This window comes from Ochotona princeps, unplaced genomic scaffold (assembly GCF_030435755.1).
Source record: "Ochotona princeps isolate mOchPri1 unplaced genomic scaffold, mOchPri1.hap1 HAP1_SCAFFOLD_1989, whole genome shotgun sequence".
Taxonomy (NCBI): domain Eukaryota; kingdom Metazoa; phylum Chordata; class Mammalia; order Lagomorpha; family Ochotonidae; genus Ochotona; species Ochotona princeps.
In genome coordinates, this window is record NW_026697515.1 from 16768 (window position 1) to 39114 (window position 22347).

Consider the following 22347-nt stretch of genomic DNA (forward strand, 5'->3'; position numbering starts at 1 on the left):
AGGAGGGAGGGAGGGAGGGAAGGAAGGGGGGCCGGAGTGTCCCGGGCGCAGGGCGCGCGTGCGGCGGCGGCGGCGGCGGGGAGGGGCTGGCCGCGCCGCGCTCCCCTCCTCCCGCGCAGCCCCGGCCCCGCGCGCGCCCAGCACAAGCGGCTCTGTGTGTGCGTGCGTGCGAGCGAGCGAGTGAGTGAGTGTGTGCCTATTTTTTTTCTCTTTTCTTTCTCTCTCTCTCTCAGTTTTTTTTTTTTTTTTTGCCTCTCTCGCTCTCTTTTTTTTGCAAAGAAACAGCAGCGCCGCCGCCGCTCCGCCGAGGCGCTGCGCCCCCCGGGGGGGGAGGCGGAGGAGGCGGGCAGCGGCGGAGGGAGGGGAGCCGGGGAGGGGGGCGCCGCGCTGGGAGGGAGGCAGCGCGCACGGTGCAGCCGGGCCGGGCGGGAGGCATGGCGGGGCCCCCGGCCCTACCCCCGCCGGAGACGGCGGCCGCCGCCACCACGGCGGCCGCCACCTCGTCGTCCGCCGCTTCCCCGCACTACCAAGAGTGGATCCTGGACACCATCGACTCGCTGCGCTCGCGCAAGGCGCGGCCGGACCTGGAGCGCATCTGCCGGATGGTGCGGCGGCGGCACGGCCCGGAGCCGGAGCGCACGCGCGCCGAGCTCGAGAAACTGATCCAGCAGCGCGCCGTGCTCCGGGTCAGCTACAAGGGGAGCATCTCGTACCGCAACGCGGCGCGTGTCCAGCCGCCCCGCCGCGGAGCCACCCCGCCGGCCCCGCCGCGCGCCCCCCGCGGGGGCCCCGCTGCTGCCGCCGCAGCCGCCGCCGCGCCGCCGCCCACGCCCGCCCCGCCGCCGCCTCCGCCCGCGCCCGTCGCCGCCGCCCCGGCCAGGGCGCCCCGCGCCGCTGCCGCCGCCACAGCGCCCCCCTCGCCCGGCCCCGCGCAACCGGGCCCCCGCGCGCAGCGGGCCGCGCCCCTGGCCGCGCCGCCGCCGCCACCGCCGCCTGCGCCCGCCGCTCCCCCGGCGGTGGCCGGCCCGCGCCGCGCCCCGCCGCCCGCCGTCGCCGCCCGGGAGCCGCCGCTGCCTCCGCCGCCGCCACAGCCGCCGGCGCCGCCACAGCAGCAGCAGCAGCAGCCTCCGCCGCCGCCGCCGCAGCCTCAGCCGCCGGAGGGGGGCGCGGCGCGGGCCGGCGGCCCGGCGCGGCCCGTGAGCCTGCGGGAAGTCGTGCGCTACCTCGGGGGCAGCGGCGGCGGCGCCAGCGGTCGCCTGACCCGCGGCCGCGTGCAGGGGCTGTTGGAGGAAGAAGCAGCGGCACGGGGCCGCCTGGAGCGCACCCGCCTCGGAGCGCTTGCGCTGCCCCGCGGGGACAGGCCCGGACGAGCGCCTCCGGCCGCCAACGCCCGCGCCGCGCGGAGCAAGGTGAGCGCGCCGCGGGGAGGGGAGACGCCGTGCGGTGGGGCAGGTGCGGGCGAAGTTGGTGGCGGGGGTTGGAGAGGAGCACGAGTCTCGGGAGAGCTGGGGCTTGGGTGCGCGTGGGCTGCGGGTTTGGCGCGTGGTGACCTTGGCAAGTGACTTCATGTCTGCCAGTCTCAGTTTACTCCGCCGTAACCGGCAGAGGCTCCCCCCACCCCCGGTAGCGACCCCTTGGGGTTGTTGAACGACTTTGGCGGGTGGGGGGGTGGGGAGCGGCGGATCTCACTCGCGGAGGGGCCGGCCGTGCACCGCGCCTGGCACGCAGTGAACGCGCCGGAAAGTTGGTCCGCGTTGTTCTTGGCTGGAGGTGGCGTCGGGCGCGAGGTCCCTGGGCCGGGCTTCTCGGTGTTTTTTTTTTTTTTGAAGTCCCGGATTAGGGTGGGGAGAAGTATCGCTAAAACTGCGGCGCATGCTTCCGCCCCCCAACCCATTCCCACCCCGCGACCCTCAGAGAGGTGGAGACGAGCGAGGGCTTGAGAAAGATGAAGAGGAGGAGGAGGACGACGAAGACGACGAGGATGAAGATGACGACGTGTCCGAGGGCTCCGAAGTGCCCGAGCTGGACCGTCCCGCGGGCGCGCAGCACCAGCAGCTCAATGGCGAGCGCGGCCCTCAGAGCGCCAAAGACCGCGCCAAGGAATGGTCCCCCTGCGGTCCGCACCCGGGCCAGGAGGAAGGGCGGGCGCCGGCCGCGGGCACCGGTACCCGCCAGGTGTTCTCCATGGCAGCCCTGAGCAAGGAGGGGGGATCAGGTGAGCGTGCCCCCACCTCGCGCGCGCGCGACCCCCTGCCCCAACCACGCACACAGGGCATGCGTGTGTCAACCCCATGTTGTGTCTTGTTCTTTGCTCCCTACAGCCTCTGTGGCCACCGGGCCCGATTCCCCGTCCCCCGTGCCTTTACCCCCTGGGAAGCCAGCCCTCCCTGGGGCCGAGGGGACCCCTTTCGGCTGCGCGTAAGTGATGGCGGTGAGGGGGCTGGTGGTGGTGGTGGAAGGCGCAGCTGTACGGGCTCACGGTGACCCCTGTTGGCACGCAGAGTCGGGCGCAAGGAGAAGCCAGCGGACCCGGTGGAGTGGACCGTCATGGATGTGGTGGAGTACTTCACCGAGGCGGGATTCCCGGAGCAGGCCACGGCTTTCCAAGAGCAGGTTCATGCCCCCCGCACACCCCAACTCCCCTCCGCTTTGCACACTGACCCTGGGACTTCTGTGCCGGGGGAGGGGGCTTGGCGCAGGTGCCCAGGGCGTCCGCACAGGTAGCCTCTTACCTCCGCTGAGTTAGTGGTGGTTTTTTTTTTTTCCCCCTCTCTGCCTCTCCTTCCCAACTCCCCCCACCCCCGTCTGGCAGGAAATCGACGGCAAGTCCCTGCTACTCATGCAGCGCACGGATGTGCTCACAGGCCTGTCCATCCGCCTGGGACCTGCCCTGAAAATCTATGAGCACCACATCAAGGTGCTACAGCAGGGCCACTTTGAGGACGACGACCCCGATGGCTTCCTAGGCTAAGCTCCACACACAAAGACCCTCCACCGCCACCACCCACCCCCTTGGGCCCATTCCAACCCTCCAGGATTTTCCCCAGCCCCCACGCCCAGCCACCCCCCAGAGTCCAGGAACTGGACCCCAGGGGGCTGTTGGGGAGCTGGACGGACATAACCCAGAGCCCTTCTGGCAGATTCTAATGACCAGAGTGGGCATCACCCCCTCTGCACCTGCCCCCCTCTGCGTGTGGATGTGGACAGACTGACCCCTCTTCCTCCTCCCGTCCCCCAGAAACCACCATCTCCCGCCCCGCAAGGAGGTCATCACCCCTCCTCTTACCCATCCCAGGACATTTTTAAAAAGGAAAAAGAAAAAAGAAATTGGGATGCGGGAACCCGCCTGCATTCCCAAACTCTTCAGTCCGGCGGGTGTTTTATATATATATATATGTGCGTGTGTGTATGTTTTGTTTTTCTGGTTTTGGGGGGTGGGGGCGTGGCCTTCCCCTCACCTCCGCCACACTTCCCAGCCCCCTGGATGGAATTTGGGGGGACAGGTGGGATTGTGGGGTGCGGAGGGTGAGGGTTCTGTGTCTTTCCCCCGGCCTTCCCTTTCGTTTTTCTATTGGTTTGTTGTTTGCTCCAGCTGGCTGTGTCGCTTTTTAATAAAATTGCACCAAGGGTTTTTTTAAATAAAATTTTAAAAAAAAGAAAAAGGAAGAAAAGAAAAAAAACCTCAGCCATGGAGTGCCCCACTTTTTATGAATGGGGTGGAGGAAGGGGAGGGGGATGCTTGGTGAGTGATGGGGCCCCTCCACGATCTGAGATCAGGCTGGGAGAGGGTCGCCCCCCCGCCTTGGGGGGGCCATGGGCTGGCCTTGGCCTTGGCAGCGTCCTGGCACCCCAGACAAGATGTGGGGTGCCCCCCTTGATGAGTTTGCCCCCAGCAGGTAACTGGCAGCTTCTACAGGCGCTGTGTGTGCGTGGCAGCCGCGCGAGGTCAAAAACTGGGCTCAGAAAAGCCCACCGGACTGACCAGGCACCTGGCGCGGCACCGCCAAGGGCTGGAGGCGTCCTGCAGCTGTGTTGAGTTCCTTAGACGGCAACTTCGTGCTGCAAACCAAGCTGGGGGTGGGGGGCGTTGTGCTGCTCTGGGACCACCCTGCTGTGGGGTCTGCAAGACTTCCGATCCCACAGGAGCTTTGTGCTACAGGAAAAAAACGTCTCCTCCTGAGGGAAGGCTTCCCCTCCCCTTCCCCACTTGACGTACGGATAGCAGCTAGGTCCGCACAAAGTCCTTTTAACCACAACCACCAGGCCTCAAGTCCACCCATTTCAGCGTGGAGGGTGGAAAGGGGTGGCTTCACCTGGGCCAGCGAGACAGGGAAGGCTGTGGGCGCGCACCCTTGGCCTGCACCGGCCCCCCAAGACACGAGCTTCCCAGACGGCAGGCCCCCACCCCACAGCGAGCACGAGCTAAACCAGCACACGCGCCCCCCGCGCGCACGCTGCGCCCCCCGACTTCCGCGGCCGGCTGAGATTTAAACAAGGCAAACCTCTCGGAGCGCACGGGACTGTGGGGCGGCGCGGTCGAGGAGAAGGACTGGGCTTCGCTCCCCGGGGCGGTACCCACACTTAAGAGGCCAAAGCCCCCACTACCACTCGAACTCACCCACCATGGCTACGGAACAGTGGTTGCTGGAGTCCCTGCCCATCGGGTCTGGCGAAACGCCCATCTCTGACGCCGGACAGGAAGACCAGGAGGACCCTAAAGCCATGCCGCAGCCCTGCAGGGACCCTCAGTGGCTCCCGTCCCCCGACCAGGTGCCCAAAGACAGCCCCCTGCTCTTGGAGCCGCCCACCTGCACGCCTTCCCCGGAGGAGGCTCTGACCCCTGGCCCTGGCCCAGCTGTCCCTTGCCTGCCCCTGGATACCTTGTTCAGCCCCATCATCGAACAATTGCGCTATCTACTGAAGAAAGCGGACGAGTTTCAAAGCTACTTACTGTACAGGTAACGGCCCAGGGGGCCAGTCCCCCGTCCCTGGCGGTGGGGATGTGCCGGGTGAGGTGAGCGCCAGGCAGCTCACACACCACCCAGGTTCTGAATCCCCGAAGCCGGAGGGGGGCAGCCAGCCAGGGACACCTCAGAGAAACGATGTGGAACTGATGGGTAGGGGTGGGTGGGGACAGGTACCCGGCCTAGCGTGTCGCCAGGATGGACGCTGTTCGTTTCAAAGCCTTGGCTTCAGACTTCTAGAGTTGTTGTTTTTTTTTGTTCAATGCATAGTGGGGGGAGAGATGAAAAATAAGATCTTCCATCCTCCGGTTCACTTTTCTCCAAATGGCCAGGCCGGAGCCAGGAGCCAGGAACTTCCCTCCCGGCCTTCCATGTTGGGGTAGCGGGTGCTGGCCGCACAGGCCCAAGCTCTTAGGCCATCGTCTGCTGTTTTCCCAGCGGCATTAGCAGGGGGCTGGTTAGCAAGTGAAGCATCTGGGGGACTCTAGGATATCCTAGCATGACAGGTGGTGGTTTTAAACCGGCAACGCCATGAAAGGCCCTCTCAGCCCCCCCCTAAAAAAAAAACCCGGGGGGGTGGCCTGGAGGAAGCTGTGATTCCCTAATGTCTCCGGTTTCTTGGCCAGCGCCCAGCAGGCAGCTGAGGGAGCCAAGCTGCAGGCCGCAGGTGTTGGCACTTTCACACCTGTTCCAAGCCAAGGGGATGTGGCGGTGTGGGCCGGCCAGGGCTACAGGTGGGTGACTGTGAATGGGTGAGAGCGCCCACCAGCCCCCCATCTCCTGTCTCTGTAGCAGGGACCGAGTGCAAAAGGAACAACTGGCCAAGGCCATGCCCACCTTCCTGCAAATGTGCCAGCCTTACTTCCTGTACGTGGAGGCCTCGGCCAGGAGCCTGCCTCCCATCTTCGGGGCCCTGCAGGAGCTGGTCCGGAAGAAGGTGTGTTGTAGCATGTGCGTTTTGCCTAAGCTCCCTCCATCCCCTCCCACAACCCGCCCGGGGGGGGGGGATGGTGGGGGTCGGGAGGGAAAGGGGTGGTGTGGGTCGCTCCGGCAGGTGTACCCTCACCCTGTGACGTGCCCTGTTGCTGGCAGTTTCTGGAAATCTCACAGCAGCTGACCCTGCGCCTGGAACAGCTGATCCTTCTGTACGCTTCCTTTGGCTTCGTGAGCCTGGAGCAGACAGACCCTTTAAGGTCACTGGACGAAGGGGTGGGGCGTGACAGAGCGGGAGGAGAGGGAGGGTCACTGCCTCCCCTCACGCCGCCCGCCCACCCTCGCCCACCCTCGCCCACCCTCGCCCACCCTCGCTCTTTCGCCCTCTCCTGGTCTGCAGCATTTCTTGCTTCTTCTGCGGGCGCTTCTCCATCAGCCCCTTTCATGAAGTGGCCATCTTCCGCTACTGCGCCCCGGCCCCCTACACAGCCAGCCGCTTCCCCAGGTTCCTCTACAAGAAGATGCGGTGGAACCTGGAGACCTTCCTACAGCCCCGGGGCCAGCGGCAAGAACCCCACGTGGATTAGTGAGTGCCACAGAGGGCTGGCGGGGGGGTCAGTGAGGGCACCCAGGACTCAGAAAAGCCACCTAGCCGGTCACCCACCCACCCATCAAAATAAAACTTCTAGTATCCTAGCAGATAGAAAATGCCTTGCTTGCTATTAGGTCGCGACTCTGCCTGATGAATTTTAACCCCAACTCTGAAATATGGGTGTTCTAAAGATTTATTTATGCAAAAGGGTTACAGAGAAAGAGACAGAGCAAGCTTCCCCCCAAATGGCCACATCAGCCAGGGGCTAGGCCAGGCTGAAGCCAGGAGCCAGCCAGGAGTCATTCCTCCAGGTCTCCCTTATGTGGGCAGCAGAGCCCCCAAGCTCTCAAGCCATCACGTGAGGTGCTGGTATGGCAGACTAGGGATGAGCGGCCTGTGCCACCAGCGCTGCCCGTTCCCCCACCCCCAGGTGGCCGGCTGGGACCGACCCTTGAGGCGCGCCCGCCTGCCTGCCTGCCTGCCTTTGCAGTTACTTTCTCTGCTACCGAGACACGTGGGAAGAGTCAGGCAAAAGTCTGGCCAGCTCGTGCCCGCAGATCCAGAAGCTGTGGTCCATCGGCCGCTGGGTGCACCTGGGACCGTCCGATGACGACCTGTACTCCTGGTAGGGCAGGATGCACTGGGGCGCTGGCGGGGAGCGGGCCGGCCAGTCCTCCCTTCTCCCAGGCTGCCTCCTAGGTGGTCTGTTAGGGTGTCCCCTGCTCCCAGCACACCCCACCCCTGGAGTCTGGACGTTCTTTGGGCTCCCAGAGAGTGGTGAGGCACCTGCTCCGAGACCCACACAGCCAGCAGGGTGATTAGCAAAAAACAAAGTTGGACACCAACTAGGAAAACTTCTCTCCCCAGGGTGGCTGGCCACGCCCCACCTCCCCAAGCTGACAAGTGGCTGAGGAAGCGTTCTTGGGGTGTGTGTGTTTGGGGGGTGCCCGGCCTGTCTTCCCCTCCTCCTGTCCCTCCAGGATCCTGTGCCCACAGCCGCTTGGAGACTACCAGCAGCTGCTGACCATCGGCTTCCAGGAGCCTTCGCACACGCTGGCCACCGACCTCCTGGTGCAGATCCTCACGGGACAGACAAGCCTGCTCGGGCCTCCCGGCGCAGGGGGCCGCGCGGGGGCCTTGAGCCTTTGGGGTTGCCATTGGGGTTGTTGTGGGGGGTTGGGGAGGGAAAGAGCCCAGACACCCGCCAACTCCCCGGACTGTGTGTGTGGGGGTGCTGGGGGGACGGGGGAGGCCACGCCCACCGCCCCTCGCGCGCGGCCTTCTGGGAGATGTAGTATTCGGGGCGGGTGGGGGGAAAGCGGTCGCGGCTGGACAGCCCGAGGAGGGCACTGCGCATGCGTCGACGCGCTTGTGAGGCATTTAAAAAAAAATTACCAAAAAAAAAAAGGAAGTGTCGCGGCCGTCGTGTCGACAACCGGAACCCAGCAAGCCCCGCTTTTCGGGTCGCGGGGAAATCCGACGCGCGCTATAGAGGAAGAGGCTGGGGCCCCCTCCACGCCCTTCCCCGGCCGTGACCCGGAAGTGCGTGGTGGTCACCGACAGACTACATTTCCCAACATGCTCCAGGATAAGCGACCCGTTGCCGACGGAGCCCAGGCTTGACTTCCTGGTTTGGATTTTCGGGGCGGTGGGGGCTGGAGCGCAGACAGGTGGTGCTCTTTAGGGGGTCGGGGGGACCCCCAGGTTAAGGTTCCTAAGCAGCATCCTACTTTGGCTTGGGGTGGGGACTCCGGAAGCTGCGGGACGAGCTGGACCCCATGGGCGCGTGGCCATGTCTCCTGGTTTCCCATCCATAAGTTCATCCCCCCAACAGCGGGCTTGGGCCAGGGTGGTGTAGGGTCCCAAGCACTTGGGGGTGCCATGTTCTGTGACTTTCCAGGCACATCAGCAGGGCGTGGGGGCAGCTGGGGACTCGAACCGGTGAGTCTGTGCCCTGGAGACCTGGGTGCAGCTCCCAGCTTCCCCTGCTGGGCCCCTGGCGTCAGTGGACGCGCAGTGGACTTGGAGTCCAGCAGAGCGAGTCACCAGGGAAGAGCTGTGCTGCCCGCCCGCCCGCAGCGCCAGGAGGCAGGAGGACCTGCAGGGCCTGGCGGGCGGGACGACGATAAGGGCGCATTCCACATTCCGCTGGGCGGGCGCCTCCCACTGCCCCGGGCGCTGGCCTTTCCCCACCCCTCCTTGCGCACGCACTCCCTACCCCCCAGCACAACCAGATGCAGAGACCCCCCCCCCCCAAAAAAAAACACACAGGCTGCACCTTCCCAGAGAGCTGGGGCTTTATGGGGGTGGGAACACAGGCAGGGGGCCAAGGCAGTGACCCCTGGCCAGCTACCATCGGGAGTAGACAGCAAGTGGTGAAGTTTGCGCCCCCAGGAGGGGCCGGAAGGGCTGGGGCAGTTCCCACGGTGGTGCGTTGGGGCTGCTGACCACTTTGTCCTCGAGGTGGACATCAAGAAGTCTGGTCAAGCTCATCTTTCCTCCAGGGGGCACACAGGACTGGAGCCCTCTGGACGGTACCCAGATCCTGTCCTGCGACGCATCTGTTGCTTCCGGCAGAGGGTTAAGCCTCAGGGTTTGCGCTCCTCCTGGAGGCAGGGGTGGGGTCGGGGTGGACAGAGCAGGCCGCTGCTGGATGCAGATTGAAGTGGAGGTGTAGGTCCTAGGACCACACCACCGCTGCCTCTGTCGCTTCTCTGGCTCCCTGTCCGCCTTCCAGGCCCCCCAGCCCCCTGTAACTTTTGAGTCCTGTCAGGCAGTGGAGTGGGTTTTTTGAGGGGAGGAGAGAGATGGCCGCCAGGATGCGCACCTGGCTTCCTGGCGCTGCAGTGAGGCAGGTACATGGTAGGGGAAAGGGGGAAAGACTGCAAAAAGGGATGCCTACCTGCTCCAAGCCGTTTTCCGAGGCCTTTCTTCGGGGTGGCCAGATCACCGCCAACTTGCCGTCGCCCCTGCTCGCTGCGGGGCGGGAAGGGTCGCTTAGCGAGGCCCAGCCCCACCTCTCTCCCCCACCAGCTAGAGGCGGCCAGAACGCAAAGAAGCCGGCCGCGCCCCTAGAACACACACAGGTGTTCACCACCTCCACCCCACGGACGCTTCCGCCCAGTCCTGGGAACCCGCGGTGGACAGCCAACCCATCCAAACCAAAGTGCACAGAGCGGGTACGGGGAGGGGGCTGAACCCCGCCAGGGCTCGCATCCCCCATCCCTTACATGGTGCCAATCTGGAAGCCCGAGGTCTCAGGCAGGAAGGTAGTGGGCAAGACACGCAGAGTTGAGAGGAGGAGGGGAGCCTGGCCAAGGGACCGCCTCCTCTCCCCCCCCCCACGCAAAAAAAAAGACGGAGCGGGGCAAAAGGAAGCCTCGCTGGAGTCGGGCAGTCGATGCCCAAAGCCGGAGTCCCCCGGCTTACCGGTGAGGCTGGGCGAGGGCTCCTGGAAGTCGGCGGTGCCATAGATGCTGCGCCGCTGGCGATGCAATTCCTGCTCGCGCGCGTGCACCTCCCGCACCTCCAGCTCCAGCAGCGACGGCGCCATCGGCGGCGGCGGAGCGCGGGCCAGCACGGGCGCCCGGCCCTGCACAGCCGATCGCGGCTGGCCTCCGGGCTCCGCAGCCGGGGAACCGCCCGCCACCCCTTCGAAGAAACGCTTGAGCTGGCCCAGCGGAGGCGGCGGCGGCGGAGGGGGCAGTGGGGCGCACGGCTCTGGGGTGGCGGGACGCGCCAGCGCCGCCTGCCGATGAGCCTCGCGCTCGATGTCGCGCTGCATCTGCGCGCCGGCCCGCGCGCGCTCCAGGGCACGCGGGAGCGTGGGGCCTGGGCCAGGCAAGCTGAGCACCGGCCGCACGCGCAGCTCTACCAGTTCCTGGCCGGCGCGGCTCGAGCTCAGGCCCCGGCTGCGGCGCAGGCTTTCCTCGCGCTCACAGCTACGGCGGATTTCGCGCTCGATGGGGGTCTCCATGAGCAGTTGCCCGGGACTCCGGGGGTTAGCCTCCGCAAGCACCTGGGGGGCTGCCAGCCCAGACCCAGGGGAGCAAGAGTCGGGGGCTAGAGGTGGACACTGCCCCGCGACCTCTGCACCCGGCTCTTCGGGTAGCCCAGGACTGTCCAAGGCCGCAGGTGCACCCGGCGCCGGACACTCCGCGTCCCGCTCCGCTGATGGCCGGAGGCCTTCGCCCTCTGGTTCTGGGGTCTCCACGGCGCCCTCTTCTGAGGAGGGGATCTCGCAGTCCAACCTGGGGACCTCGCTGTCCTGCTGTGGCGCAGGCTCCCAGGAGACTTCGTTGTCCAGCCCAGGGGGCTCGTGGCCCTGCGCCTCTGACGACCCCAGGGCTCCGCTCTCTGGCCCGGAGGCCTCGATGTCCAGGGTCAAGAGCAGCTTAGAAGAAACCCTCCGCGGCCAGCGCCGGGGGGCGGGCGGGCACGAGTATGTGTGTGTGAGAGAGAGAGAAAAGAGGTGCCCCTAGCTAGGGCACCGCATCTGTGGCTGCAGCCGCCGCCCACGGTTCCAAGGCGTCGCCTGCACTGGCCGCTTCTTTGACCCGCCTCTGCCCTCTGAGAATGCCCACCCCTCCTCCATGGAAGTGGGGTGGGCTGGGAGGTGGAGTGGCCAGGGCTGGGCACCGCCCCTCACCCTCCACCTGCCCACAGATCCTGACCACGCCCTGGCCACGCCCTCGGGGCGGGGGTGATTGACGGGTCCCCGGATTTCGTCCAGGGCTCACCCAGGTCGCCTCAGGCCGCAGGACTTCCTGGAAGAGGGCCCGCTAGCTGAGGGTGAGGGGAGACGGCTGGGGGAGTGGTGTTCTCCCAGTGGCCTGGTCAGCCTTTTAGGAGGAACTGTGTCCCCCCCCACCCGCACTGGCCAAGAAACCACCGCACCCACCCACCAAGAACTTCAGCAGGGTATCCCTCACGACCCTCCCACCCACCGCCCCGGGCCCGGGGCCCAGCCAGTGCCACCTGGCGGTCAGCGACAACCCCTCCAGGCCCCGGCGACAGGAGCCGCCTCCCTGCTGCCCCCACGACTTCCAGGAGCTTGCCCAGGCGACCAAGCAACCAAGCGTAGGCAGCCCCGGAGGCGCGCAGCTGGGTGGGTGGTTACGGTTACCAGGCGGGTCACCTTGGGCCCAGGCGGCCTGGGAGGCCCAGAGCTGGGGACAGAAGGAGTCCAGGCTTGCTTGCACCAAAGGAGCGGCTCCCTGTGACCAGGGCCTCGGTGTGACGTTCCAGGACAGGACAGCCACCTCCAGGGACCCATCCTGACTGCTGGCTGGGCGCCACCAGGATAACCCAGAAGTACAGTGACTGAGATAGACTGGAGGAGAGGGGCTGTGGGGCCTCAAAAGCCCCCAGCAACCCAGTTGTGTGGCCACTCGGCCTCCTGGTCCCCCGTGACACGTGTTCTTCCTTCTTCCAGCCTCTCAACTCTCCCCTGTCTGAAATCCCAGCCGGAAGACATACCCTCCTCCCTCTGGAAACCTGGTTCCCTGAACATCGTGTCCCAGGTGGCGAAGTTACAACTCAGGCTTCCAGCATTCCATGTGGACTTGGCGGGGTTCAAGTCCCGGCTGCTCCATTTCCCATCCAGCTCTCGCTGCTAATGCCTCTGGGAAAGTGCCAGAGGATGGCCCCAGTACTTGGGTCTCTGCTGCCAATGCCGGCAGACCCGCATGGAGCTCTCGTCTCCTGGCTTTGAAACTGCCCAGCTCTCCGGCTGTTGCAACCAGCAGACAGAAGAGCTGTCTTTCCTTCTCTATAAATCTGCCTTTTAAATAAAAATAAACCAAAAACATTAATAATGAAGGGGGAGCCCGGTAACAACAAAGGTGAGTTGAGGGGAAGTGGTGAAGAGACGGGAGCACGCCTGCATCCCACGCTGGAGCGCTGGCCACTGCCCCCAGCTCACAGTGAATATGCGTGCCAGGAAGCAGGGGTACCAGCTCAAGTTCTTGGACTTTTGTCATCCACCTGGGAGACCCGGATGGAGTTCCCGTGTCCTGCCTTCAGCCGGGGCCAGCCCTGGCTATTGAGTGTTTTCACGGAATGAACCACTGAGTGGCACATTTCTCTCAGTCTCTCTGGCTTTTTTTTTTTTCCTTAAGCTTTGCTTATTTTTATTAGAAAGGCAGCTTTACAGAGCGGAAAGACAATTTTTTTTTTTTAATTGAAAGGTCAGATATTCAGAGAGGAGGAGAGAAAGAGAGGAAGATCCTCCATCCAATGATTCACTCCCCAAGTGACTGTAACGGCTGGAGCTGCGCCGATCCAAAGCCAGGAGCCAGGAGCTCCTGGGTCTCCCACACAGGTGCAGGGTCCCAAGGCTTTGGGCCGTCCTCCACTGCTTCCCCAGGCTGCAAGCAGGGAGCTAGATGGGAAGTGGAGCTGACGGGACCAGAACCGGCACCCATATGGGATCCCAGCACACTCAAGGCGAGGAGCCAGGAGCTTATTCCAGGTCTCCCATGCAGGTACAGGGTCCCTAGGCTTTGGGTCGTCCTCTACTGCTTTTCCAGGTGCATGGGCAGGGAGCTGGGTGGGAAGGGAGGTAGTCGGAACTAGAACCTGTGCTCTGGTAAGGAATATGGGCATGCAAACATTAGCGACTTAACCCACTGCTTTCAAATGCCAACTCCTGGGCCCAACACAGTAGCCTAATGGCTAAAGTCCACATCTTGCGTGTGCCAGGATCCCATATGGGCACCAGTTCCTATTCTGGCTGCTCCACTTCCCATCCAGCTCCCTGCCGTGGCCTGGGAAAGCAGTGGAGGACGGCCCAGAGCCTTGGGACCCTGCACCCATGTGGGAGACCTGGAAGAGGTTCCTGGTTCCCGGCTTCGGATCGGCGCAGCACCGGCCGTTGCGGCTCACTTGGGGAGTGAAGCATTGAATGGAAGATCTTCCTCTCTGTCTCTCCTCCTCTTTGTATATCCGACTTTGTAATGGAAATAAATAAATCTTTAAAAAAAAAAAAGTGAATAAGACTGAACAGACCAGGCCACAATTAAAAAAAAAAAAAAAAGCAGAGAAGTTGTCTAATCTATTCTAGAACCTCCCAGTAACTGTTACACCATCTAAGGAGGGTCTGGGACCCCCGAGGCCCCTTGACCAGACTCTCCCATTTCACAGATGGGGAAGTGACCCCCAGGGACCAGGCCATCCTCTGGGGCCTGCGCCTCCTGGTTCCCATAGTCCTGGCTTTCTGGGCTCAGTTGTCCCTCAGTCCCCTAAGAGAGGCTGAAAAGAGAGGGCAGCCAGCCTGTCAGACTGTCCACAAGCAGGTGCCCCTGGAGGGCCCCGAGGGGTCTGAGTGACCACTCATGGCGTACACACCCCGGCACCACGCACTGGCTGGCGTGTTCCTGCTCCTGTTAACGCCCAGTGCGGCAAAGAGGCCAGAGGTTGGTAAATAATTTATCAGGATAGCTGATAGTGCCTCCCCAGAAACTGCCAGCCAGCCCCCAGCCCCCCTGGCCACCACCACCCTGTCCACTGCCTGCCTTCACCACCGCCGCCTCCTCCCAGTGGCCCAAATCAAACCAGCCAGACCAGCTCTCCCAGTGCCTACCCTCGGTCCCCCCACCCCCAGATCCCTGTCCGTGAAGCCACTGCTGCAGCAGGTGCTCCTTCAGCCCGGCAGGTAAAGGGAATTGAACTTGGAGGACCCCAAGGTGGGTCTACCTGCAGAAATGACTTTGCAGAACCAGCTGTGGTCCCCAGCCATGTGCATGTAAGTGCCTGGGGGTCCAGGGCAGCAGGTGGGGGTGGGGGCTGGGCAGTGGGAGCAGGACATAGGAGGGGGGCTTGTGACTTTGTCCAGAAAGCCAAGAGCGTCAGCTGGTTTGCCCTGAGCGGCAGGGAAATGGAGCCCCAGAGGATCTTCCATATTGTCTCTTGCCCCGTGGGAGCCTTAGCCTGCCCCCGCCCCCTTTTGCTGCTTCTTTGAGCATTTTCCGCTGGCCAGTAGCTGGACGCCCAAAGTCCATCTGGGAGGGGCAGCAGGAGGGAGAAGTGGGGGTGGGGCTACTAGGAGATGGGGTGGGGGCTGGGGCAAATGTTGGCGGGGGGTCCCTCGTGCCCTTCTGTTCCTCTGGACTCCACCAACCCCGTTTAGTGCCCAGGTTTGGGGACACGAGCCATGCCTGAGGTTGGCCCACAGCCTCCAAAGTGGGAAAGACAGTGACCTGGCCGGTGACCCAGCACAGGCGGCTGCTAGGGACCGCCAGCCGGGTCTGGGAGTTCATATTGGCCCCGGGGTCCATGTGTGCTCATCTGCTCTTCCCCATGGCACATGCAAGGATGTTTGATGCAAACTTAATGGGATGAGGCAGGTTGCAGAGGTCTTTTGAGAGTTCCCTCCCCCCCAACATACACCAGGGACCCCAATTCCATACCCTCACCTTTCTGGGTCCCCCCCTTGCATTATTCACCAAGGACAAAGATGGTCGCCTAGCAACGGGAACCCAATCTCCACCCCAGCGCCCGCCCCCAAGCAAGAGGCTGAGAGCGATTACATCTTGGGGGTGGGACAGCCCAGGGTTGGGTTGGGGGGGCAGTGAGGGAACCTCAGCATGTCCCCAGGGCGCAAAATCTATCATCAGGGACATTCCATAAGCTATGGCTTTGGTTCCCAGCCCCAACCGGACTCTCAGGGCTGGCCTCTGACCCGACCCCACCCGACCCCATTTCCCGGGGTGCAGTGTCTGAGGGGGTCTTGAAGAATCAGGTTCTGAATTTGGGTCCACGACCTGGCAACCTGGGGCAGAGAGGTTTTTGTTTTTGCGTGTGTTTTTGTTGTTATCATCTATTCCCCTGCCTGTCCGATGCAGACAGGAATCCCCCCTATTGGAAAGAGCAGCTGGTTGACCGCGAGGCGCTGGCAGATTTTTGTCCTGCGTGTCCCGGCAGAGTCCACTCCAGGGCAGGGACATGGTGTTGGTTGGTTGGTTGGGGGGGGGAGGCAGGGTTGCCGCGGCGGCTGCGGGCAGCCGGCGGAAGCCCCACGAGGCACTTAGAACCCTATAGATAGCAAGTGCATTACACATCCCTGCTGCGGCCAGGCCCCAGAGGGGCACGGAGAAAGCTCACCCAGCAGGCTGGGGCAGGGGTCCAGCGGGCAGTGGGGGGGCGCAGGTGAAACAACACAGACATGCGTGGCTGGCGGGCAGGGAACAGGCCGGCTGGACGCGTTGCAGGGGCAGCCAGAAGAGGGTCCAGCCCACGAAGCATGGGTCAGGGATGGGAAATCGGAACGCTGGAGTGCTGGGGAAGGAGGAGGGGAGACAAGGTCACATGTTTTAAGATCTTGCTTGCTCCAGCTTGCAGTCCCCTAGCTCTCAGCAGGGAGGCCCGATGACCCTTGTCCCCTAGGGAGAGGTGTATTGACCAGTACAGAAGGTGGACTGGGGTTGCCATGGCAATGGTAGGGTTTGGTGGCCCCCTTCTCTCCCCTCAGGTCCGCCGGGGCCAGACAAGGTATGGAATTACTTAGAGACACACAGCAATGGCCGACAGACCTGCGGGAGGTGGTGGGGTGGGGTGGGCAGGGCTGTTGCTTCAGCACCCATGGGAGAGAGAGGCAGGACCTGGGCTTTACCTGGTTGGACAAGATAGGGGCGCTCTCCCGAGGTAGCCGGAGGAGGAAAGGGAACCCCAAAGACCCTTCCTCAGCCCCTCTCCCATACCCACCACCCCACCAACAGGCCCATGGCCGAGAGCTCCCTCTACCGGCAACGGCTGGAAGTCATCGCCGTAAGTGACACCCCACAACCCTCCGGGGGGCTCTCGGCCCTGCCCCCTGGGAACCCCCAAGCTGGCAGCTGGCCCCTGTCTCCAACTACCCCCCCGCCCCAGCCCTGGACTCAGATCTAGCGCTGCGAAGCGGGGAGCCGCGCCCTCTGCTGCAGGTCCTGCACCCTAAATTCTTCTCGCGGTTCACTGGTACCCACAGAATAGCTGGGTCTGCTCATCTGGCCCTCCTGGTGGAACAGACGTCACCCAGAGTCCCCGTTCCCAGACCCGGACTTTTGCAAACACCCCCATTCTCCCCCTTGTGGACCTCACCCTTTTTTGGGGGGGTCAGCTTTCCCTGGGGACCTGAGCCTCTGGGACTCCTCCCTGGACCTGGTCTCTCCCATGCTGACCCCTGATCCTGGGGCCCAGGATAGGTTCCACCTCGTGCACTCCAGTTTTCCACACCCCATCTTTCCGCACCTCCACTGACGCACCCCATCTCTGCACACCCAGTGTCTTTCTGTACCCCCACATCTCAGATCCCCGTCTCTCCGTCTCGCTAGCACCTCCCGCTCGACCACCGCGCCTCTGCGGCACAGCTCCCGATCGCCCACCCACCCCCTACCCCAGACCCCCAGACCTCTCTCTCCTCTCCAGGGCGCAGGCGAAGCCTCCGCAGCATCCCGGCCCCGCCCCCGCCACGCCCTCTCCCCCAAACCCTGGGCGCGCTGCTGAGTCAGCGCCTCTGCAGCGCCCCCGTCCCCGGGGAGCCCCCCGCGACGGCGGGAGGGGAGGGGAGGCCCGGCCCCGCCCCGCCCCGCTCGGCCCGGGGCTCCCGGTCCAGCTCGGCGCCGTCTGTGTGCGCAGGAGAAGCGGCGGCTGCAGGAGGAGATCAGCACCGCGCGCCGGGAGCTGGACGAAGAGAGACTCCGCGTGGAGCGGCTCAAGGTTGGGGGGCGGCGGCCTTGGCCTTGGGCTAGCTGACCTGGGGTCGGGGGGCCAGGGAGGGAGACGGCTTGGGTCTGTGCAAGCAGCTGCCCGGGATGAGGCAGGATAAGGAGGACGCTTTGTTCTTCTGTGTGGGGCAGGGGCTTGGCACCTGGAGGCGTTGGTCTCCTGCATGTTGTGGGGTGCGGTTTTGGCCAACTGGCAGGTCTGATCAGGCTAGGGCAGGGTTTGCAGGGCTGGGGAGGGGGGAGGCTCTTGTCGTTGGTACCACCTTGAGAACAGGATGGGACAGGACAAGTGTTGGTCTCCGTTCTGGGGAGGTGCCCCGGGGAGCCTAGGTCCTGCTTTAAGGCAAGGCAGGGGAGACACGGTGATGTCACTTTGGGAGTGTCCACCCACCCCCACCTGAAGGGTGGCCAAGGCAGGGCTGTCCCCAGGGGTAAGGGGTGGGGGACAGAGGGTGCCTACCCCAGACTGCTGGGAATGGGTGGGGGCTGTGGGCTGCTCATGTTGGGGTGTGTCCCACTTGGAGGACAATGACGGTGTGGATCCCCATCTGGGGTGTGGGGGGGATTGGGTGCAGATGGGTGCATTAAAGAGTCTGCCCTAGCCACGGGTTCTCCAGCATGGGGTAGGGGAGCAGTGAAGGAGGGGGAGTCTGCGTGCCCAGCCTGGTCCCCTCTCTCGTGCCCAGAGGAAATCTCTCCGTGAACGCTGGCTCATGGATGGCACGGCCACCCAGGACCCCGCCCCCCAAGACCCCCAGTCGCCAGAGGGTCAGGCTCAGGCACGCATCCAGACGCTGGAAGACAGCTTGTTCACGTGAGTGGGACCCTGCCTCAGCCCTCGGGGTGGGAGCGGGGCAGCCAGGCAGGGGACCCTGGTGATGGTGGAAGTCCGGGGTTCCTAGCCAGTCCCGTTCTCTGTCCCAGGCTCCATTCTCAGCTGCAGCTGTTACAGAGTGCTTCCACAGGTGCCCAGCACAAGCCCTGGGGGAGACCCACCTGGCGCCGGCAGGTGAGGGGGTGTGGCAGGGGGCAGCGGGACCTTGGCTCAGCTGCTAGATCTGTGAGAGAATTCATCTGCAGCTTTTTTTTTTTTTTTTTGAGACTTGATTTGAAATGCAGTGTGAGAGAGACAGAGAAAGAAGGAGGGCTTCCATTCGCCAATTTTCTCTCCCGGAGCTGGACCAGGTGGAAGCTGGTGGGAGCTGGGAACTCCATCCAGACTCCCACGTGGGTGGCAGGGACCCCGGGGCCCGAGCTGTCGCCTGCCGCCTCCCAGGGCGCACACAGGAAGCCAAAATCAGCAGCAGAGTGGGGACTTGATCCCAGGTAGTCCCTTAGGGGACAGACCACTGTGGGGTGGGGCTGCTGCCCCTGGTGTCTCGCCTTAGTTCCAAGAGCCTGTTGGATGTGGGGGCAGGGATAGACACCTGTGACATGTGGGCGGCCCCTGTTGGGGTTCTGAGGCATGCTGGGGTGATCTTAGCTCCAAATGGGCAAGCTATGGTTCCAGGAGGAGCTCACCCTTTGAATGAGAAGTTGGGTGTCTTTAGAGGGTCCATGAGGGCATGGCAGTGTGTTTGGGGCGGCGGGGGGGAGCGTGCATAGCAAAGGTGTCTGAAATGGGGGGCATTCAAGGAAGACTTCCTGGAGGCAGGGCCCTGCATGTCAGCTGTTCCTTTTCTCCCCTACGTTCCAGCCGTAAGGCCCCTGGCTTCTATTGCTTGAACTTGGCCTAGTTTGTGGCAGGTGGCCTCAGCCCCTTGACACTTGCTGGTCCTTCCCAGCAGGGTGGGTTTCATGCCACCTTCTCCAACAAGTCTCCTCGGAGGGAGGCAGGTGGGGGAGGGCAGGGGCAGGTGTCTGCTTGTCCCTTGCTGCCCTGGGGCTCATGCCCATTGTGGGAGGCAGTAGGTGATGGTGCCAGTCCTGGGACCCCCCCGCCCTATGTGGGAGAGCCGATGGCTCTCCTGGCTCCCGGCTTTGGACCAGCCCTGCCCTGGCTGAAGTGGTCGTTTTGGGAATGAACCAGCAGATGGAAGATTCTCTCTCTCTCTCTCTCTCTCTCTCTGTTGTGCAACTCAACATTCAAACAGGGGCCCCAGATTCCACCCCCATGCGTCTTCTGCCTCCCCCTCCCCTCACTCGCTGATGCTGTGTGGCCACGCGACCACGGGTGCTTACTCTACTCCTCCCTGCTGGGATATGGGACTTGCTATTCCTCCTTGTGTCCCTGTCACCCTGGTGGCTGGCAAGAGTGGGCTGTGCCGCAAGAACTCAGCGCTGCAAGAACTCAGCGCTGCTTAGGCACCTCCTGTATACAGGGAGTGGCGGGGGAGGGAACATTTAGTGTTCCAGGTTGAGGAGAGCTGTGGAGGTCTATGTGGAGGGGCCAGGTGGCATGCTACTGGGCACGAGGCCGGCCCTGACCGTGTCTTTGCCCAATCACACCCCTCCCACCCCACCTTCTGCCCCCACAGGGTCCCCGCCCTCTCTCCCAGCCAGCGATGGAGATGGAGACAGGCCTGGCAGGTGCGTGTCAGGGACCTGGTCCCCAGGCAGGTGGCAGCCCAAATGAGGTTGGGGTTTTGGCAGTCCCTGCTCACCCCATCTCATCTTTTCTCTCTCTTCTGCCTCCGCCGATCCCTGCAGGCCAGGCGACCGTGGACAGGAGGGCCTCCTTACCCCTGGAGCCTTTGGCCTCCCCAGAGGCCGTCGTGGCTGAGCCCAGGGAGGAGGCAGCTGAGGTTCAACCAGCGCCCACGCAGGTCCCAGAAGCCAACGGCCCCTGCCAGGCACCCAGCCTTGCATCGGAGACAGAGCCCAGCCCGGCCAGGGCAGGGGTGGTGAGGGTGGTGTGGGAGGGGCTGATAGCCACAGAGGACAGTGCCACGGAGGCCACGGGCGCCGAGCTGGAGGCGCAGGTGGAGCAGGTGGTGCGGGAGGCCATGGCCGAGGGGCGGGAGCCCCGCAGCCCGGAACCGCCGGCCTGGGTGCGGCAGGACCAGGGCGCGGTGGAGGTGGTGTGGGAGGGCGTGGGGGGCGAGGGGTCGGGTGCGGCGCCCCAGGCAGGAGCCACTCGGGGCGGCTCGGCGGGAGAGGACGGGTCCTTCATCTGGGTGGACAGGGTGACGCTGAGCGAGGACTGGGAGGAGCTGCTGATGGAGGGGCTGGAGGGGCCCGGGGGCGGCGGGGCGGGGGAGGCCTGGGAGGAGGAGCGCAGGCGCGCGGGGGCTGGGCCGGAGGGGACCCCCTTGCACCCCGAGGAGCCAGCCCTGGGGGGCGGTGGCGCAGGGCGGGGCGGCCCCGAGGCCACGCCCTCGGAGGAGGAGGAGAGAGACGGGGCGGGGCTGAGAGAAGGGGCGGGGCCGTTGGAGGAGGGGTCGAGAGAAGGGGCGGAGCAACTGGGAGAGGAGCCTATGGGAGGGGCGGGGCCATTGGAGAAGGAGCTAGGAGGAGGGGCGGAGCAGCTGAAGGAGGAGCCAGGTGGAAGGGCGGAGCCACCGGGGGAGGAGCCAGACAGAGAGGAGGAGCTAAAGGGGGCGGAGCCAAACGAAGGGGCAGAACAACTGGGGGCGAGGACAAAAGGAAGAGAGGGACCCCTGGGAGAGGAGACAGAAGGGGAGGATAAGGGAGGAGAGGAGGGGCCAAGGGGAGGGGCGGAGCTGCTGGGGGAGGAGCCAGAAGGAGGGGAGGAGCCAACAGAAGGGGCGTGGCCAGCAAGGGAGGAGCCTGCAGGGGAGGGGGCCGATCTTGGGGAAGAGACCCTGGCGGAGGAGGGTGATGGAAGGGAAGAGGGGCTGGAGGGGCTGGGGGAGGAAGCACCCCAAGGAGCTGCAGAGGATCTGGAGGATTCCAGGGGAGGAAGTCCTCCCCAGGCTGAGGAAGTGAGCGAGGCTGAGCCGCCCCTGCAGGTGCAGCCCCAGGAGGAGGAGCAGCCCCAGGAGGAGGAGCAGCCCCAGGAGGAGGTGCAGGAGGAGCAGGCGGCAAGGCCGACTGGCCGCCTTGCCCAGGCAGCCCCAGAGCAGCCCTCGGAGCGCCAGCCATTGCTGCAGCAGGAAAGGCCCGGAGCCCACCCAGTACCCACCTACGCACCTGCCAGGCAGCCAGAGCCACCTGCCCCCCGCGAGGGCCAAGGGGCGGCCGGCCCGAAGCAGAAGACGTGCCAGTGTTGTGCAGTGATGTGAGCCCGCGTCCCCCACCCCATGCCAGCTCCTCTCTCAGCTACCTCGGCCTCTTGGCACCCAGCAGAGGGTCCCGGGCACAGCCAGGGCAGCGCGGGACTGGCCCGCACGTCTGCCCACGCCTGGCCTCCCAGCTCCCTCACGCACTGCCTGTGGCTCCCTGGCTCCCTTCTGTGACAAAACCTTCATACTTGAAAACCTGACAGCACTCGGACAGAACTTGAATGTGTGTGTCCTGTAGGTCTGGGGACCCCCCTCTCCCTCCCAGCCCTTCCTGGTGGGAGCTGGAGGGGCCGATGCTTCTGGAATGAACAGATGGGGAATCAGAAAGATGTAGAAGTAGCCGTTACAACACGGAGACCTCGGTGACAGTAGCTACAAAAATATAAACGTTTATTTCTTTGGCTTTGACTCAGGAAGTCACTTGGCGATCCTGGCCCCAAAGCAGGTGGTCACTCGGAGACCCAGGCAGTCAGCTGGGGACCCAGGCTCTGACCCAGGTGGTCACTCGGGGACCTGGGCCCTGATCCAGGCGGTCAGTTGGGAACCCAGGCTCTGACCTGGGCAGTCACTCGGCAACCCGGGTTCCAACCTAGGTGGTCATTCGGAGACCCAGGCTCCAACCCAGGAGGTCACGTGGGACCCAGGCTCTGACCTAGGTGGTCACTTGGGGATCCAGGTTCCATTTCATTTTTTCCCCCACCTTCCTTTAGCTTCGGCCAGCACTAGGTCATAGGTACCCAGCTCCCAGGTAAGGGCAGAGAACCCCCAAACCCAGGCTATTAAGACCCATTCAGGCCCAAGGTTGACACGTGTCAATTCTGGAACTCTGTCCGGGCTGCAGCAAGCTTAGCTGCAAGGGAGGCGGGCTTTGCGTCCAGCTGCAGCTCTCTCGCACTGACCATGGATATAGGAAGCAGACAGGGCCAACTCATTGTTCTGGTTTCCTCCCCAGAGGTCTGGTCCCTTCTCTG

The 22347-nt window shown here is 64.1% G+C and overlaps 4 protein-coding genes and 1 long non-coding RNA gene across 5 annotated transcripts; 3 read left to right on the forward strand and 2 right to left on the reverse strand.

The window, feature by feature from the left end:
• The first annotated feature begins 34 nt into the window (after positions 1-34).
• Positions 35-2971, forward strand: SAMD1 (sterile alpha motif domain containing 1). The gene is made up of 5 exons (XM_058659646.1): positions 35-1409; positions 1915-2215; positions 2322-2418; positions 2502-2613; positions 2813-2971. The coding sequence occupies exons 1-5, from the start codon at positions 435-437 to the stop codon at positions 2969-2971; spliced, it is 1644 nt and encodes a 547-aa protein (XP_058515629.1). The 5' UTR covers positions 35-434.
• A 1652-nt stretch (positions 2972-4623) lies between these two features.
• CUNH19orf67 (chromosome unknown C19orf67 homolog) lies at positions 4624-8112 on the forward strand. Its single transcript, XM_058659655.1, has 7 exons — positions 4624-4958; positions 5757-5901; positions 6057-6157; positions 6298-6483; positions 6980-7114; positions 7470-7780; positions 8033-8112. Exons 1-7 carry the CDS (start codon positions 4624-4626, stop codon positions 8110-8112), a joined length of 1293 nt encoding a protein of 430 aa, XP_058515638.1.
• A 656-nt stretch (positions 8113-8768) lies between these two features.
• MISP3 (MISP family member 3) lies at positions 8769-10465 on the reverse strand. The gene is made up of 3 exons (XM_058659648.1): positions 9919-10465; positions 9392-9465; positions 8769-9095 (listed from the first exon to the last, which is right to left on the reverse strand). The coding sequence occupies exons 1-3, from the start codon at positions 10463-10465 to the stop codon at positions 9078-9080; spliced, it is 639 nt and encodes a 212-aa protein (XP_058515631.1). The 3' UTR covers positions 8769-9077.
• Positions 10466-14192: 3727 nt separating this feature from the next.
• Positions 14193-21618, forward strand: PALM3 (paralemmin 3). Its single transcript, XM_058659649.1, has 7 exons — positions 14193-14233; positions 16206-16254; positions 17104-17184; positions 17879-18006; positions 18117-18201; positions 19670-19721; positions 19842-21618. Exons 1-7 carry the CDS (start codon positions 14193-14195, stop codon positions 21374-21376), a joined length of 1971 nt encoding a protein of 656 aa, XP_058515632.1. The 3' UTR covers positions 21377-21618.
• Positions 21619-21749: 131 nt separating this feature from the next.
• LOC131479001 (uncharacterized) lies at positions 21750-22274 on the reverse strand. Its single transcript, XR_009244701.1, has 2 exons — positions 22041-22274; positions 21750-21880 (listed from the first exon to the last, which is right to left on the reverse strand). It is a non-coding gene; the product is annotated as an uncharacterized LOC131479001 (long non-coding RNA).
• Positions 22275-22347: the final 73 nt, after the last annotated feature.

Bases quoted from the DNA above. Each gene is read 5' to 3' on its own strand.
- SAMD1 (XM_058659646.1), top strand. From the start codon at position 435: ATGGCGGGGCCCCCGGCCCTACCCCCGCCGGAGACGGCGGCCGCCGCC. The intron at 1,410-1,914 runs GTGAGCGCGCCG...CGCGACCCTCAG, and splicing joins CCCGCGCCGCGCGGAGCAAG to AGAGGTGGAGACGAGCGAGG. The intron at 2,419-2,501 runs GTAAGTGATGGC...GTTGGCACGCAG, and splicing joins GGGACCCCTTTCGGCTGCGC to AGTCGGGCGCAAGGAGAAGC.
- MISP3 (XM_058659648.1), bottom strand. From the start codon at position 10,465: ATGGAGACCCCCATCGAGCGCGAAATCCGCCGTAGCTGTGAGCGCGAG. The intron at 9,466-9,918 runs GTAAGCCGGGGG...CCCGCCCCGCAG, and splicing joins GCCCTCGCCCAGCCTCACCG to CGAGCAGGGGCGACGGCAAG.
- CUNH19orf67 (XM_058659655.1), top strand. From the start codon at position 4,624: ATGGCTACGGAACAGTGGTTGCTGGAGTCCCTGCCCATCGGGTCTGGC. The intron at 6,158-6,297 runs GTCACTGGACGA...CCTGGTCTGCAG, and splicing joins GAGCAGACAGACCCTTTAAG to CATTTCTTGCTTCTTCTGCG. The intron at 6,484-6,979 runs GTGAGTGCCACA...CTGCCTTTGCAG, and splicing joins CAAGAACCCCACGTGGATTA to TTACTTTCTCTGCTACCGAG.
- PALM3 (XM_058659649.1), top strand. From the start codon at position 14,193: ATGACTTTGCAGAACCAGCTGTGGTCCCCAGCCATGTGCAT. The intron at 18,007-18,116 runs GTGAGTGGGACC...TCTCTGTCCCAG, and splicing joins CTGGAAGACAGCTTGTTCAC to GCTCCATTCTCAGCTGCAGC. The intron at 19,722-19,841 runs GTGCGTGTCAGG...CGATCCCTGCAG, and splicing joins GATGGAGACAGGCCTGGCAG to GCCAGGCGACCGTGGACAGG.